Raw genomic sequence first — 17,060 nt, 5'->3', positions numbered from 1 at the left:
TTACACAACACCTAAAATGCGCGCCACCCACCAGCGACAGGGCATAATGACTCGACAAGCTACCTGGCATCCTCTGTAGTTGTAAGGCCAGGGCCAGTAGCCACGCAGAGGCTGGCATATTCTCTGACAGTGAGTGTAGCTGCGTTGGCATTCAGAGCAGCAGATCCCCTGGTGGTCTAACATGGTGTCAAAGGTCATGGCCCCCTCCGCTCCAGCCTCTCCGCTGCGCTGCAGTTTTGAAGCAATGTTAATTTTAACACTCATTTGCAATTCAAATGTAAAAAGAATATCTCACCCTTTCCAACACCAGCGCCTACACAGTTCTCTTAGGCAACATTAATTTTTATAACCGTTGGGAATTTTTCAAATCAGTTCATAAGTTCATCAACTTGGAATGGCAGCTGCTACACCAGTGACCTGCAATTATAGCCACTAATGTGACATCGACTCAGTGGCAGCAGCAGCAGTGGTGGCAGCAGTTAATAACCAAAGCTGACAAAAGCGCCAAATCCAGGTTAACACATTTCCACACCATTGACTTCTATTTCTGCAAGAGCAAATTTTTTTTTAACAAGGCTGGTATCTTTTCGGGATGGTGCAATGAAGTCATCCGGGAAAGTGTTGACAAACCACTTCAATTCATAATGTTCCTTTAAGGTTTGCTGCAGGGCGCCAGTATATGCCTCTTGATAGTTCATCAAAAATTCACCAGCTGTAGAGCCGTGTTTATCATAAACAGGGATGTTGACGAAGTTGCTATACTCACATGATAGGGGTTTTCTGGATTGTAGGCCGACCCTGCAGTAGACTGTGTCCCTTCCTCTTCTTCCAGCACTGTGGAGCTGTTATCCTCAGCCTGTCTCGCCGGGTCCTTCTCCTCAGCAGCTGCCTCAAACTCCTCCATGTTAAACTGCCGTTTGGCTCGCAGTGTGTCTCTCTTTCCTCTCTCCCCATCTGTTAGAGCAGCCACGGGAGGCAAGAGGATATTGGGTCATCATCTGCAAGACGCCATACACGTCCTCAGAGCTCAATCCTACACAGCTGGGGATGTCTCGGATGTCCTGAATTATTAAATTAGCAGCGGTGATTTTCAAGCCGACCAATGCATATTTCAAAATCGTTCTTTTTTGATACAAGACCAGGGACTATGTGTGTGTGTGTGTGTGTGTGCGACTCTGAATTTATTTTATGTTCAAGTTGCTCAAGTGTTTCCCCAACTTCTCATCATGATAAGCAGGGCAATCACAATCGAGATTTGAATAAGCCAGGCGAGAAGGTACAATAATTCAAACGGAATAGACCATGCTCTGTGATAACAGGACAGATTTATAGATCTGGAGACGGAGTAAATCAACACGAAATAGCATGAAAGGAGAGAAGAAGGTTGAACCTTTAGGATAGATAGGTTGGAGCCAGTAGATGGGAAGTTCTCTGCAAAGACCCTTGATTTTGTTGCTCAGAAAGCTGGTGTCCTTCAGCGGTTGCTCGGCAGCAGCCCATATGAGGAACTCCTCGTCAAACCTCACTGGCATTATGTCATCTGTCTGTCGAGAAGAAAAACACAATGTCCTTGAATTACTGAGACGGAAAAACGACTGACAGTGGTGAATGGGAGCTGATATCCTTTTTAATTTCTTCTTTCTTTTTTCTAATAGGCAATGTTTTAGATCAAGTGTGTTGGCAATATACCAGGTCAAACATCAGCGACTCTTTGTCGTGAGCTCCCATGTATGGAAGGCTGCCTTTGATTTGGGGTTTGATGTAGCACTTGTCTCCTCCAAAGAAGCGGATTCCCGTTATTCCCTGCACCAAATCACAGAGATGCCATGTTTACACTCACAGCGTTGCTACTTTGCTAGGCACACAGACAGAGACTAGCTCAGGAAGAGAGAGAGAGAGAACAAGGAAAAACTAACTCACAATTTGAAAGTCATGAATCTCCACAGCCTCCTCCGCTCCACTCCCAGTTCTAAAGCGCTCCAGGTTGTTGTCAGAATCGATTTCCACGGAACCCTCCCTCACCTCCCCGTTGATGTTCATACTGTAACGAACATTATAAACCTGGCAGCAAAAGGAGAATGTTGAGGCGACTGATTAGTCGAGTTATGTGAATCACACTGTGGCAAACACAATCCAAAGGGAGAGGCAGAAAAACAACTTGCATTGCTCATCCTTTTTCGCGTGCACTCTACTGGTTTGCTGTGTAGTTTAAGCTAGGCCGGAGATGCTTTTGCATAACTTGATGTGATTGTTTACCCTACAGGTGAGCTCAAAGGAACACAACTAAACATGACACAATTTCATAAAAGATGGAATAGAGTAACTGGAAAACGAAAATCGTGTAGTTTTTACGACTTGTAGACTACATTACATAAGCAATTTCAGAGTCTGAATAATGATGGATAGGATTAATGCATCCCAGTAAGCAACATAAATATATCTAGTGACGGTCTTCAAGAAAGTACATTTATCGCTATAATAAAAAAGTTTTTATTATCAGAGGATTTTGTAATCTACCTCCAGATCCATTTGCCACCGAGAGAGCATCCTAAAGTCACCTCTGCATTCACTTTAGATATCTATTATGGAAAGGCCACTGTAATATCTACAGCACAGTCCTCAGTCGACACTTACATTTTTATCGCTGAATTTCCACAGGTAGAGAGCAGCCATGGATGCACACAGCATTAACACCGCCCCGACAATGAGAGCCACAGCTCCAAATGTCAGCAGACGACTGACCGCGGTGGAGGTCTGTGCGCTGGATGCCTGCTGTTCCTTCACAAAGTTCAGAGGATGCAACAGTCAGAGATGACACATCATATAATAACCAGGAGAACTGCAACCTGGAAAACCTTGAGAGATTTGCAGTGTACAGTCCCCCCCTCCCCCTACATGTCATGGATGACAATTATATTTCTTATCAAAAAAACATTTTAAGCCTTTCTTACCGGAGGCGTGCAGTGTTCAAAACAACCAGATCCATGAGTCTTTTGGATTTTTTCCATGGTCTCCCTCATGACGTCCCCTCTAATTCCTCTGCTAATGCCGTTTGCTTCTCTGTGGAGATTCAGGTTATCCACTGGGGTGGATTACTGACGTTGAGGTGTGACTGACGTACAGTTGATATAAATTCTTTGAGCTAAATTCTTCGTCTGAATGTTATAGGTCCCAGGTTGCCTTAAGCAAGGTGGCCATCCTGTGGTACCAAACTCAAACCAGACTTTTGAAGCACCCGTGAGCTCATCAGACACTGGCTGGTGTGACGTATACAGACAGTGATGTAATGGTGGCTAGAAAGGCTTTTTACTGACCTTTCAGTCTGTATTGGGAGGAAAATATGTAGTTGATGTAGTTGCTTACATGTCAGTCAGCTTTGCTTTCAGAGAAAACTCCCATGCCTTTAACTACCTGCTTGTTATAGTTTGTTGCCAATTATGATATAAATATACATGGTTTACTGTTGATTTTCTCCAGTCGGTTGCTAGTTGCAGCTGTCTGTGGCTGATTGAAGTAACTTCGGTCACCTTGTGGCGATATGAATCTTCTTAGGTCTTTATATTCCTGTAACGTCTTACAATACAGCTCTGACTTGCACTACCGCACAGACAAACTCTGCCTTATTATGAATTTTCAGATTCGGCAACGGGAGATGGGTTGTTTTTCTTGTAAAGGTTACACGGCCCTTATCATAACTCAATAAGAAGAATCACAGTAAAAAGAGATTCAAATGTGCTGTGCTTCTGTTGCTTGGAAACAGATTGAACTGTTTTTTGGGGGGATAATTGGTAAGCTGGGAGGCAATCAGAAAAGGTGAGGGAATTATTTGACCTTGGAAAAAATATGTAATTGTTAGAGCATTTGATCAGAAAATGCATTATTTACATGCAATTCGAGGCAGCACAGTAACTACATTGTTTATCAGGGAAATTATACGACATTGGCTTATGCTTGCAAACAATTCAGCTGTGATTGTCGGATGACCACATATTATTTATTGCAGCCCATAGGCCTTTAAGGCAAATTAAATGTATTCATTCGGTTTATTGAGGTTATTTTGTGTGATTTTTGAATATTTCCTCAGGATAATAGGTTGTACTGTTCCCAATATGATGACAATATTTAAACAGTTGTGGAACAGCAAAACAACAATTTTACTTTTAACTGTTTATTTGTGCAACAATGTGACAAAATATCCCACAAACATGGTAATCCTCCATATTGATTGTTTTCCACAGCAGAAAGGCCCCTTTTAGCCTAAATGTCCATAGGTCATGCCCCCTTAAATAGTAACACATGCTCTTGAAAATTCATAATAAAATTATCATCTTTACATTGAATCATTAAGAAAAATATATTATTGATGTACAAAATCTTGCATATTACACATGATACAATGAACAGTCTCATACGTATGAGCAAAAAGACACGACATACTGCAAAACACTGCAACAATCCAACATGGAGTCAATGAACATAAAAGTACTTTACAGTATAAATACAAAATCCCCCTTTGATGTGTGATTTTTTTAAGAGTTTGTGTACTCTGGGATGGATATTTCATCCGTTTCCTGTATTCTGGCCGGTGTCTGCGGCCCCACGAGAATATAATCAAACTCCTCGTGCTGCACTTTCTCGTAGACGCTTTGCAGGCCGTTGGTCTTGGGTAAGTGAGCTGGATAGTAGTTTTCCCTTCTGCTGTCCCGGGGAAGTGAAGCTGTCTTGGAGAAAGTGGACAGATGCGGTCCAGAGGCCATGCTCGTGTTGGGCCTTGTAGCTGAAGGGCTCCAGCATCGGTCCGAGTGTCCATAGACTTTGCACTCGTTCGTACATGCCCAGAGACCTGTGGAAAAACAACAGCACTGTCAGGATGTAATATGAATCGTTTTACCGGCTCACCTGTTTGAGGGTGTTTGATGTTAAAGGACCCCCAGTGAGCACAGGTAGTAAAACTCATAAAGTGTCAAATTTGCTAGAAGATGTATTGTTTCAAAGGGGTGCAATCTCTGTGGTAATTGGTTTGGATTTAAAATATGATCCACAGCATGGATTTTAACCTTTATATCCTCTAAGTTAAATCATTCTATTGCATGAAAGGTGTTTTCATATGTTTTTGCGACACTCACTGTTTGTTGGTGGCGACTCTTTCTTGTGCACATCTGCACTTATGTCGGAATCGCTGTCGTTGAAGTCACTGTCCCCTTTCCCGCTGTCCTTGCCACTGATGTGGGGATCTCGTGCCGATATTGTGGTGAAGGAATTGCCCTTCCATATTGTTATTGGTCTGACTGTTTCCTTCCCGTATCCCGGTAATGTGGAATAACCCTGCAGAGACACAAAATACACATTCAACAGATATCTTGAGTAAATATGCAAAAGACAACAAAGTCGGCGGCGTGACACAAACTCTTAAATATCTCTGAAACAGAGTGGCCTACCTTCAATTTACCCTCCATCACTCGGCTGTTGGACTCAAAGACGCCTGTTGTCGGCCTGCCATCCTCACAGCTTGTCTCTTGTGTTGTTGGGTTGCTGCTGGCCAAAGGAGGTTTCTCTGGAAATGGATGGGCATCAAAGACTTTGCCTTTGTGGTTGGCGATCAATGAATCAATATGCCCGCTCTCCACATTCTCCACATTTGGAGCGTCTTCCTTCTCATCGCGCCCCCTCTCCCTGCTCTCCTTCTTACGCCGGCTGCAAATGGTTGTGATGAGAACGATAGCCAGCAGCAGGAGAGAGCAGCTCCCCGCCAGGACAATGATGATGGCTATGGACGTGTCCCATTCAAAAAACTCCTCACTGCCGTTTTCAGACAAGGATGGCATGCTGGGCACAGTCCCTTCTATGAAGCTGAAGTGTATAATGGCTGTGGAGCTAAGCGCTGGGGAGCCATTGTCGCTGACAGACACTGTGACTTTGACATTGTCTGCCAGATCATACGTCAGCTGTCTGCTCACGCGCACCTTCCCTGTGTCTTTGTTGATGGAGAAGCCCAGGTGTCCCCCCTCTGTGATTTTGAAGGACAGCTGTGCATTTATGCCCTCGTCAGCATCTGTGGCCTTTATGTGGGTTACTACATAGCCTGCAGGTGCATCTTTGGGCAGGAAAACCTCAGCAGATCCTTTGTACAGCGGGGGTGCTATGATAGAAGGCTGGTTGTCATTCTGATCAACTATTTTTAGCCTAATGACAGCCGTGCTCTGCAGCTGTGGTGACCCCCCATCACTTGCCTGGATGTGTATGTCTAGCCATTTCATCACTTCATAATTAAAACTTCTCAGTGCATATATGGAGCCAGAGACAGAATTGAGAGACACAAAAGTGTTCACTGGAGAGCCCATGATAACGCTGTCCACAAGCCTATAAGTAATCTTGCCATTGTTGCCCAGATCCGCATCAGTGGCCTCGACGGTGGTGATATAAGCGCCCGGAGCGTTGTTTTCCACCACTGAAATTTCATACACAGCTTTGCTAAAGTGTGGGGCGTTGTCGTTCTCGTCTGTGAGTCTAATGGTGAACTGGGTGATCTTTCTCAGCGGGGGTGACCCGAAATCCTCCGCCATCACCGTCAAGTTATACTCACTAATCCTCTCCCTGTCTAGGACTGCCGCCGTGACTATCATGTAGCTGTCCTCGTACGCCTGTCGGAGTTTGAAATGGTCGTGGCCGTATAACGTACAGTGGACCTGGCTGTTAACACCCGAGTCTCTGTCCAAGGTGCTGATCAGCGCTACCAGACTGTCCTTGTCTGCCGCCTCGCTGATGTGCGCAACGCCCGTCGAAATGGAGGTCATCGGGGTGATGCTGATTTCTGGGGCATTGTCATTAACGTCTGTGACGTGAATGATGATTTTGCACACGGAGGGGGTCGGGTTGGCTCCCAGATCGGTCGCCTGAACGTCTAGCTCGTAGGTGCTTTTGTCCTCGAAATCCACGGGGCTCTTCAGCACCAAGCGACCTGATTTATGGTCCACTTGGAAAAGTTCTCGGATCTCGTGAGACACCTTTCCGAGCCCGTAGACCACTTCTCCGTTCAAGCCCTCATCACCATCAACTGCGTTTAAGTCCAGTATAACAGTGCCGGGCGGCGCGTCCTCTGGCAAACTGACCGAGAAACTGCTCTGGTCAAAAACTGGATGATTGTCATTAAAGTCAGTCACTTTTATAGTTATCTTTGTTGACCCCGATCTGTGCGGGTGTCCACCGTCTGTGGCGACCAGCTCCACAGTGTATGATGACTGAGTCTCCCTGTCTAGCTCTTTCATTAGCACCAATTCCGCATATTTAACCCCATCCGCTCTCAGGAGCACATCAATGGTGAAATGACTATTGACAGAAATTTGATAGCTTTGGATGTAGTTTGACCCGACATCAGCGTCCACAGCTGGGTCTAGAGGGACGCGGGACCCCACTGCTGCATTCTCCGAGATCTCCACTATAGATTCCCTGTTTGGAAACTGTGGAGAGTTGTCGTTGATGTCCTTTATTTCCACCTCGACGTGAATCAATTTGTAGCGATCTTTGGAGAAATTGACCACGTCAAAAGTAACGAGACAGTGTAAAGTGTGTCTGCAGATTCTCTCCCTGTCAATTCGTTCTCCGACAGCAAGTTCCCCGTCGCTTTCTCTCACCCTGATGAACGAATCATTGAATTGTTTCATCATCCTGAAATTGGTCTTGGAGGAGTGAGACAGAGTCAAGGACATGTCCTTGGCAAGGTTTCCGATTACTGTACCTGGTGCGTCCTCCTCATTGGTCTGGTAACGAATCGTATTTCCCTCGGACAGAGTCATTGAGACAAATACAAATTGATGGATTGAGAATATAAAAATCCACCGGTGCCAATAAGTTATACGTTTGCCCCGTATCATCTTCATTGTAATGTTTTCCCCGATAGGCAGCCTCTCTGTGTGCCGAGCAGAGCAGTTCACCTCTTAACTGAGCTCTCCATACAGCTCCCGCTTTAATGAACTGAACTGTGCTGGAAGTGAAAGTTACTCGCTCCTCGCGCGCAGCCAGCCAGTCAGATACGCTTGTTGCCTCGCCTTCAACACAGCTCAAAATTCTGCAGTGGCGGGGTTTATACGGCTCCTCATGCTAATGAGACAAAGTGTGACCAATCCCTCGCTTTAGAATTAAAAATACCCCCTTATGGAAAATAAACCCAACAAGATAAGGCCTTATTTTATTATTTTCCTTTTTTTTCTTTTTATAACGTGCATGCTACGCTGAAGGAAGTTGCACATTTGGAAAAATATGAGGGGCAGAAAGATATGCAATTGCTTGAAGATATAGTGCCTGCCCTGTTAATCGTATTTTTACAGCCATTACTGAGCGATGTTTTTTATTAAGAAAAAGCCTATTTCTTCTTCTTTTGATGTTTAGTTGAGCGTGCCGGAGCGCGCGCCTGTAGGTGTGCTTATGTTAACGCGCGCGCGGGTACAGACGTGTGCAGACCATAGATAGTATATAAAAGGTGCAGACACTCGAGGCCAGCTCAATTGTTTTTGGTGAGCGGATCAAGGCTCAGTTGAGGGTGCAGCTCATTTAAGAACAGCCTCATTAGCTGGAGACACGTTCGCGTGAAAGCGTCCACAACCTCTCGAGGAGAAATGCCAGATCGATGCCACTTGATACAGCCCTATATAGCTTATTTCTTTTGTTGGTTAAATCTGTTATGTTAAAAACAAGGTTATCAGTATGATACCATCTCACTATGGTTAAAAACAGAAAATAGCTAATTGACAAAGGGTTGTTTTTTCCATTCTTACATCTTACCTCACTGGTTTATTAGAAAATATCTACTGTGTTTTGACTCCAACAACCCACTCTGAAAAGAAAACTTCCAAATGTTTTGTATTTCAAATCATACGAGATTTAACTAATTCAATAATTCAGTACACTATATGAGCAATTTACTTTTGCACCTTCACATGTATTTTTAACGTAATTAGAAAAACAGCAACTACACCGTACGGCCAAACGTAAGTGGAGAGCATTCTCCACATACTAAAAGGAAAAGATAAATATACAGTACGTTTGTGCAATTTTAGTTTGGGGATGTTCTGGGCTAAGCTCTTCTACAATTATATTTAAGACAATCGTGTGCTTCCAACTCCCTGGCTGTATCCTGTTTCTTGTCAATGCCCAGTGTGCACAATGCCATTTAGTCCACAAATAATTTTTTTTTTTTTTTCAAAGTTTGATGTGGAAGAACTTGACTGTTCCTGGACAGAGCCCTGACCTCAGTCCTCATCCAACACCTTTGGGTTGAGCTTGATGATGGTTGCTAGCCAGGTCTTCTTGCCCTACATCAGTGGCCGACTTTTACTAAAGCTCTCGTGGCTGAATAGGAGCAAATCCATGCAGCCAGGTTCCAAAATCCTGAGGAAAGTCGACCCAGAAGGGCAGAGGGTGTTATAACTGAACATTAATACCCTCAAAATCCCACCACTAAATTGAGCCTGCACTTCTTGAGCAAAGTGGACTGCTCTGTTTTCAATTAAAACTCATGCTCCTATTTTGTTGTATTTGTGTGATGTAAGCACAGGTAGACATACAATGCCTGTTAAGGTAATTTCCCTATTTTCTTTTTTTTAAACATGGAATTGTCAAAGCATACTAAATGTAAGTAGGAGCTTATTACAGTGTATAATTATGTTCCAGCATAATTAGGCTGCACTGCTTTGTTTTTGCTGCTGTGGAGACTACATGCGGGCTTGGAAGAAAAACCCGAGTATCACTATATTACTACATTGCATCCTGATATAAGTCACTTGTTCGAGGCATCTGCTCACAATTTGTCTCCGGCTATTTACTCCGAACTTTGCCATCTACTGTTTATGCTAATGGGGCGTGGAGGAGAGTAGTTGAAGATGACAGCTTGTGTGTAGTTTGCTCATAATGATTCATTAGTCAGCCATAGAGTCCACAGCATGCTGCGGTGGAACCCCTTACAATGATCTGAAACAACAACACTAACAGTGGCAATAATGATCCCAAACATTGAGAAAACCCACAGAGACACATTGAAAGGGAAAAGGCTGCAGTAAACAACAATGCTTGGTGTGCAGTTTTACAGTATATTTCGAACTAATGGAGAGAACAACAGTGACATAATGTATTTGTTTCTTAAAGCATACAAACACTGTTTAAATAATATTTGAAGAAAGATAATCGCTCTAAATAAAGATATACCATATGGATCAAATGACCATCTGTAGAAGGTGTTGATGGCAGTGACAACCCCACAGATAATCCTCACCTGACTCCTTCTTTTCTGACAGGTCACGGTTGTGGTTTTATGGCCCGGGGTTGTTTTCATTCAGTCTCACTGCTCTCATCAGTGTTTTTTCCACCAGCAGCTATAGGGCAGCTGAGAGAAAAATACACTGAACAGCAGACAGACACAGTTAAAGGTGGAGTCTGCGATTCTGGAGAAAGCGTGTTGACCTGTGTTAATTCAGAGCCTAGGCTCTGTAAACTGGTACATAAACAAAGGGTGTGTAAACAGGGGCCCAACCATAGCTAGCAACATACCCATTTACAGAGCCTAAGCTGTGAATTTACACTGGATTTCTAATTTCCAGTGCACACTCAGTAACCTACAGGTTTACTTTGACAATAAGCATTCTCCAAAATGGCTGAATCCACCTTTAACCACTAGCTAGTAAACAAGGTGGACAATTGAGCAGCTAAAGAGGAGGGTATTTGTCTCACGAGTTGGTGGAGACCAAAACAGAGCTAAATACAAATTAATACTGGCTTTCGTTCATCAGGTGGCTATATCAACGTAATGCAGTGAAAATATGCAATTGTTGCATTTACAGCTTGTTGCACTGTTCCAAGTAGCCATAACAAAATAATAATAACAATAATGATAATCCCTCTTCCATCATGGTTGAAGTACATCTAACATTGGCTATAGTTCAAATTACAACAGAAAGCTGGCTTACTGTTAGCTTCTTCAAAAAAAATGTTTTAATTAGACAATTCTGCATTTCCAATCATCTAGATGTTGTCACGTATTTGCACAGCTGACACTGTCATATTGTTGAATGCTGAAGTGGCAATACACAGTATAATGTACTTTTAATGCAGCAAAGGGAATGAGTTGAGACCATTGAGGATGGTTCATTAAACAGTTTGATAAACAGCTGTTTCATCTTTCAGCTCCATTCAAAGCCACATGTCACGTAGGCTGATATTGACTTTAATGAGAACAGAGGTGATCATAGATGCAGTGTGGACGATTCTCTTTGGATTACGTTAAACCAGGTCAAATGGCGGTGGTAATAGATGGATTACTATACTACAATGCAGCCTTAGTTAGAACTGGGACACAGAGGAGTTTATGTGAATTTATGATAAGTAAATGCTTGTTTATGGTTGAGGAAAGGTTATTCAGCAGATGGTTGTTTTTATTGGGAGTTCAAATGCTCACAGTTCCATGTAGATTAAATTACACATAGAGCATTTCATTGTGTTGAGCAGTGATCGAGAAAATTAAATATATCCAAGTTTTTTCAGTCTCAGATTTTCTGCTCATTATGACCTGTCGGGAGATTGGAGCTGCGTGAATGTCTGACTTCCAGATAAGCAGTGCTCTACAGTTCGAATTGATAACAACCCAGAGAGCAGAATTTGATATAAAAAAATAAAAAATATATATTCTAATACATGAACTCAAGGTCACTTCCACAGAAATACTGTGTGCCGCATCCTAGGCTCTCTGAATTCACACTTCATCTCATATTAATACTGGGTTTGTATATATTTTGCTATAACTGCTTTTTATGCACGATGAAAAGGTGGCAACTGTCAGAAACATTGTAATAAAAAAAAATCGATCCATCGTTGATGGAAAGTCTTGATAGCATTTTCATGATTAATGTTGTATAATTGTGTGGAGTGTCGCTATTTCCATGAAAGTTACGGGCAAATTATTCACAGCCTCAAACAGATTCACCGTGAGGCTGAAGGGAAGGAAGCGGCAAAATGGAAAATGTATGAGAGAAAAAAAAACTGTTGCAGTGAAGGATATTTCAAATTTACTGTTGGCCCACAGACACAATTCCATATTTAATGGGATTGTAAATGCATTCAGTTTCAAGGAATGCCTTTGCATTTTAAGTTCTCTAATCACTCTGGTCCATAATGTGCCTGAAGTTATGCCATGATAGTCTGCGTTTGTGTAAGGCACTTAGCTTCGCATTCTTTTACAAAGATTAGAAATCAGAGGCAAATTATGCTGTGGTGGAGCACGGCTCAACAGAATATTGCCCTGGTGGGAGATCGCTTGCCTTGAAGAACTCAATATTCCAATGTCTTTGAAACTCTCTCTCTCTCTCTGTTTGTCTGTCTTTCTCACTCCTTCATCCCTCTCACCCCCTGACTCTTTGTCAGTTATTCTGCCCATGTTTAACTACACATTCACATTTGAGTTACACTTTTATTTAAGTGGACCTAATGACAAATGTGTAGGCGTACCCAGTTGTTTGTTTTGTTACAGTTCAAATATTCTCAGCTCAGGAGGAGGTATGGAATCACCATTTTGGGAAATATGTTTGTTTGCTTTCTTGCAAAGAGTTATATGAGAAATATGGATACCATTTATTTGTAGTAGATCTATGTGCGCTAACTGTGATGCTACCACCAAATGCTGGTTGGCTTAGCTTATAGTTCAAAGACTGGAAACTGTAGGAAACAGCTAACCTGGCATATCTGAAGCTAAATAATGAACATGTTTCCTCCTTTTTGTCTTAGACACACAAACATAACAACATGTAGTTTTTACAGTTCATTAAAAATAACCTGTTTTTGTGTAGGGGAGAATGGGGGAATCTGAGCCACTTTTTACATTTGCTCCCCTCTAAGCGAGCTAAAATGATTTATCACTCAAATTTACACATTTCCCATTAATTCAGGATGTTTCCTAGAAATGGGCATTACCAGAATTTTTTCAAGACAAAGGGCAGTGAAAATATGATTGTTTTAAAAAAAGTTGTCATGTGGCTCACTTTACCCCAGCTGTGGGGTAAACTGATCCACTTACTTTTTCCACTCTGAAACTACCATAACAACACATATTGTAACAGTAAGAATCCTGAAAGCTAGCCACACATTCCAGAACTAATGTCGGACTAGTAAAAGAATGATGGGGTTTGGTCAATTAAGCAAAGCAAATGTTCTAAACACTTGAAAGTAACTCTGAACAAAATCAAATACAACATATTATAATTCAAAAGGTTTTAATAAGATTCAAATGAAAGATAGAACCAGTTAGATTAGAACACATGTCTGGGGGTCAGAACACAGGACCCTTAGAGCTAGCTAGTGTCTGGGGGTCAAAGCATAGGAAAATCAGAACCAGCGAGAACAGCCTGGGACTCAGAACACAGGAGAAGACCCAACTGGATTATAACATCAGCCTGTCATACTCTACAACTAGGCCTACTCTACAGTCCAGCCCTGAAGGTTACAGGGAAAGATGAGAAGGTGCTCTTTCCGTGTGGTTGCCCCAGGTCGTCTTCCTGGTGTATTTCCTTGGCATGATGGCTTTTCTACAATGTGTATGACATTAAAATAAAACATATGTCATGTAATATTACAATAAAATATGTTTAAGACTAAACTTAACTTGTGCCTCATGGTGGGGGAAAGTGAGACATTGGCTCACTTTCCCCCACAGCATTTGGCTCACTTTTCCCCACCACCACCATTTCAGGCTGATCTTCAGTTATCAGCATCACATGGTTTCATATGTTGGTAGTTCATCAACACGTATGATAGAAGTTTTTCTACGTGAATACATTTGCTTTGGCACAACAGTTGATTAAGTTGACAGCAAGAACATTTACTTTTACATGCAAAATACCTATTTTGGTGAAAAAAACATGCTTACCACAGCACCATGAGGTCCTCTCTTTCAGGGCCATGGGGAAATGAGAGGGGCTTGAAAACATATATCTCACATGACCACAAATGTTTTCCGTTGCCTAGATACAAGGGGTGGCTCACATTACCCGATGCCTCAGATTCCCCCGTTCTCCCATATTTTGTAGTTTATAATTGAGCTTCAGAGTTGCTAGTAGGTGGATTGTGTGAATGTTGGACACAGAGCCAAGCTATCTTTGTCCTGTGGTAATAATCTTTTAATCTAAGCATACACTTCCAAGAATGTCCAACAATTCATTTCACATAAAGTAGCCTAATGAAGACATTTTCCAGTGAAATTAGCCACTTCTACAGGGAATTTTTAATTCAAACAAAGCCAGAGTAGTGTCTGCTTCTGTCCTGAAACTGTTATTTATAGGAGAAGGAGCCAAAAGGATTTGATTTAACCATTGAGATAACACGGTAATGGGGTCACAGTTTAGCTGTGTCCTTTGTCTTCCATTGGTATCTACATATGTTGACCTGGTATGCATAATTGCCCCATTGTATCGCTTTAAGTGACACACATCACAGGGGTTTAACTTTCAAGATGTGTTTACACCCACTATGCATGGGGTTATTTGAGTCAACTCTTATTTCCAACACGATTCTTTGAAGTAAATTTTACTCTCAAAGGGGATAGATCAGGACATAAAAAATCTGTGCTATATAAGGGGGGGGGGGGGATTGGCTGAGTTTTATGGACCAGCCATGAGATGTGCTATGGATCGTCCTAGCTTATTATCGGCCTGCTGCAATGCCTTCTTCAAAACATGCTTTTAAATACAGGCTGTGAAATCTCAGATGACCGAGGATCCCAGAGGCAACATCAGATCTTTTTGTTCTGAAGATGCTCTCTGCTGATTAATTCAAACATCAAAAATAAAACTCTAGCGTTTTCACATGCGGGAGAGAAGCCTCCAAAGTCACATGGGAGTTTCAAACCCCATCGGAAGTCTTAAACTCAGAGAGAAGCCAACGTTATGTTTTATTGATTCTTCTCCTGGAGTATGGAGACAATCAGGCGGGTGAGATATTTCTTTTCCCTCTTTACGTTTGGACTGAGAGAGAGAGCTGCATCCCAGTGTTCAAGGTGTCTCTCCTGACAAGTCCCATAGCAGACATAAACAAAGTTATTAGATGAGCAAGACAAGATTCAAAGGGAAATTCAGTGAAATGGGGCCCTTTGACAGTACGTTCTGGCAATTCACTCTGTCATGCTTCATTGTTCTTTGGGGAAGATGGGTTGTTGTTTGACTTTGAATGTTACCACGGAGATATATGGACTGACTCACTGGTGGGAAGTCTCGTTTTGCAATGTTGTGGATGTAAATGAGAATTTATGTTTTGCAATGAAGTGATGCACTGTTAGTTTTGCATATTGAAGGCAGATCAACTTAAATATGAACACCAAGTGCAAAGCATTATATAAATTTAGGTCATCTTTCTCAGGCAGTGAGATTTTTCTTCCTTTGTGTGTATGGTTTTCAAGGGGAGCATGTGTGTGTGTGTGTGTGTTTGTGTGTGCGTGTGCGTGCGTGTGCGTGCGTGCGTGTGCGTGTGTGTGTGTGTGTGTGCGCACATATAGGGGGTTGGGGGTCATATCTGTAATGCAACACGGCCATCACGTCTCATACGATGCAGATGGAGGAGGCGGCTTCAACATTTAGTGTTTTCTTGCCAAGAGCGTTAATATGGCTGTTTTTCTCCCCGTGCTGATTTGCTGCGAGCAACACAGTGTTTGAGGCATGTGCTTCACAGGACTGAATGAGGTATAATTATGTAAATTGCATTCAAAGGAATCAGCAATAGCTCATGTGGAATGGATGTGTCAACAAGGTGTCCACATTTGCTGTGAGAATTGCTAATTAAACATGACACCGTTTCTCTCTCAACACATGGGCACAGTGAGAGACTGTGAGATTATAAAGAAGAGAAAATACTGTGGTGTGTATTGTGTTGCAGGCTGAAAAAGTATCTTCTTGGAAAAATAGGCTTTCATTTTTGCTGCTGGAAGTGTGCAGAATTTGCCCCCGAGTTCACTACAGGACCATTACACTTTGTACATGTTGTTGACATGTGTGTAATGAAAGTGCCTAAACTTCAAACAACCTGTCCGCACGGCAACCTTTCTGACGCCCTACTACACAAAAAAGGGATGATTTATTACACTGGTTATTTGTCTGGCCCACTAAATGCTTGGATTCTATTTGACAGCAAGCACAGATAAACTACAGTGCTCGTATGTCTGAAAAGCACTGTACCTGAAAAGCGAAGATTAATCCAGTCCATCATGATACATACACACATTTCCCCCCTTTATTTTTACGATAAACATATTTCCCTGTGTGCAGACTTATCTATATCATGTACTTATCAACATGGAGAACAGGACATAGGGGAACTGCAGAGTTGGGAATCGTCTCAGCTTTGGTTGTATTCAAGGCGCATGACGTGGGTGAGGCACTGACACAATTAATGGAGGAGAGACAAAGTGCTTAGGGATTTCGTGAATGACACTTGAGCGCTGGCAAGGAGTGAAAAAATGAGTTTTGAAGTTTTATTTTACTCCCCCCTCCTCCTATGTGTGCCCAAGATGAATTGGCTTTTCAGATTTAAGAAAGTGCATGGCTGAAATACAAAGAGGGGCTCATCTATCAGCGCCTGAATAGTGAGAGAAAATCCTATGGCTGTGAGGAGGGAGGGGGTGTGTTGTTGGTCTCTGATTAGACCCTGGGCCAGTTCTGCTCAGGGGCTCAAGGCGCAAACATCAATCCTCTCTTCTTCCACTTCAAATCCTTCGTACCACTTGAGACAATTTCTTCACTGTAAGCCCCCCTTTAAAGATTTTCTCTCTCAAATGTGCCAGCATATGTGTCAATGGGCACTTATTGCTGCTTGGTTGTTTATTATGTAGAATTCTTACTTGACAAAGTCAAGCTCTGGGCATCAGTTAAAAAAAAAAAAAAAACACCATCCAGTCTGCACTTCCATCATCATTGAGATGCAAACTGTCTGCTGGTCCAGTGTGTGAGTGAGTAAAGCTGCAGATGAGACAGCAGGGAGAAAAAGAGGAGCATTAAAAATTGCTTTTCAAAACAGCTGTGGAGGAGGGGGTGCGTTCT

General features: G+C 42.5%; 2 protein-coding genes across 2 annotated transcripts; both read right to left on the bottom strand.

Annotated features, from left to right (window-relative positions):
- Nucleotides 1–3,020, bottom strand: LOC307258806 (leukocyte cell-derived chemotaxin 1-like; the record flags this gene model as incomplete). The annotated part of the gene is made up of 7 exons (XM_080038473.1): nt 1–228; nt 767–954; nt 1,391–1,544; nt 1,690–1,803; nt 1,921–2,061; nt 2,635–2,778; nt 2,952–3,020. 7 exons carry the CDS (start codon nt 3,018–3,020, stop codon nt 1–3), a joined length of 1,038 nt encoding a protein of 345 aa, XP_079894599.1.
- A 1,509-nt stretch (nt 3,021–4,529) lies between these two features.
- On the bottom strand, nt 4,530–7,877 carry LOC307258526 (protocadherin 8; the record flags this gene model as incomplete). Its single annotated transcript, XM_080038090.1, has 3 exons — nt 4,530–4,843; nt 5,127–5,325; nt 5,439–7,877. The coding sequence occupies 3 exons, from the start codon at nt 7,875–7,877 to the stop codon at nt 4,530–4,532; spliced, it is 2,952 nt and encodes a 983-aa protein (XP_079894216.1).
- Between the last annotated feature and the right edge of the window lie 9,183 nt (nt 7,878–17,060).

The sequence above is a fragment of the Ammodytes marinus genome, assembly GCF_949987685.1.
Source record: "Ammodytes marinus genome assembly, chromosome: 12".
Classification (NCBI taxonomy): Eukaryota; Metazoa; Chordata; class Actinopteri; order Uranoscopiformes; family Ammodytidae; genus Ammodytes; species Ammodytes marinus.
This window is presented reverse-complemented; position numbering and strand designations above follow the sequence as displayed.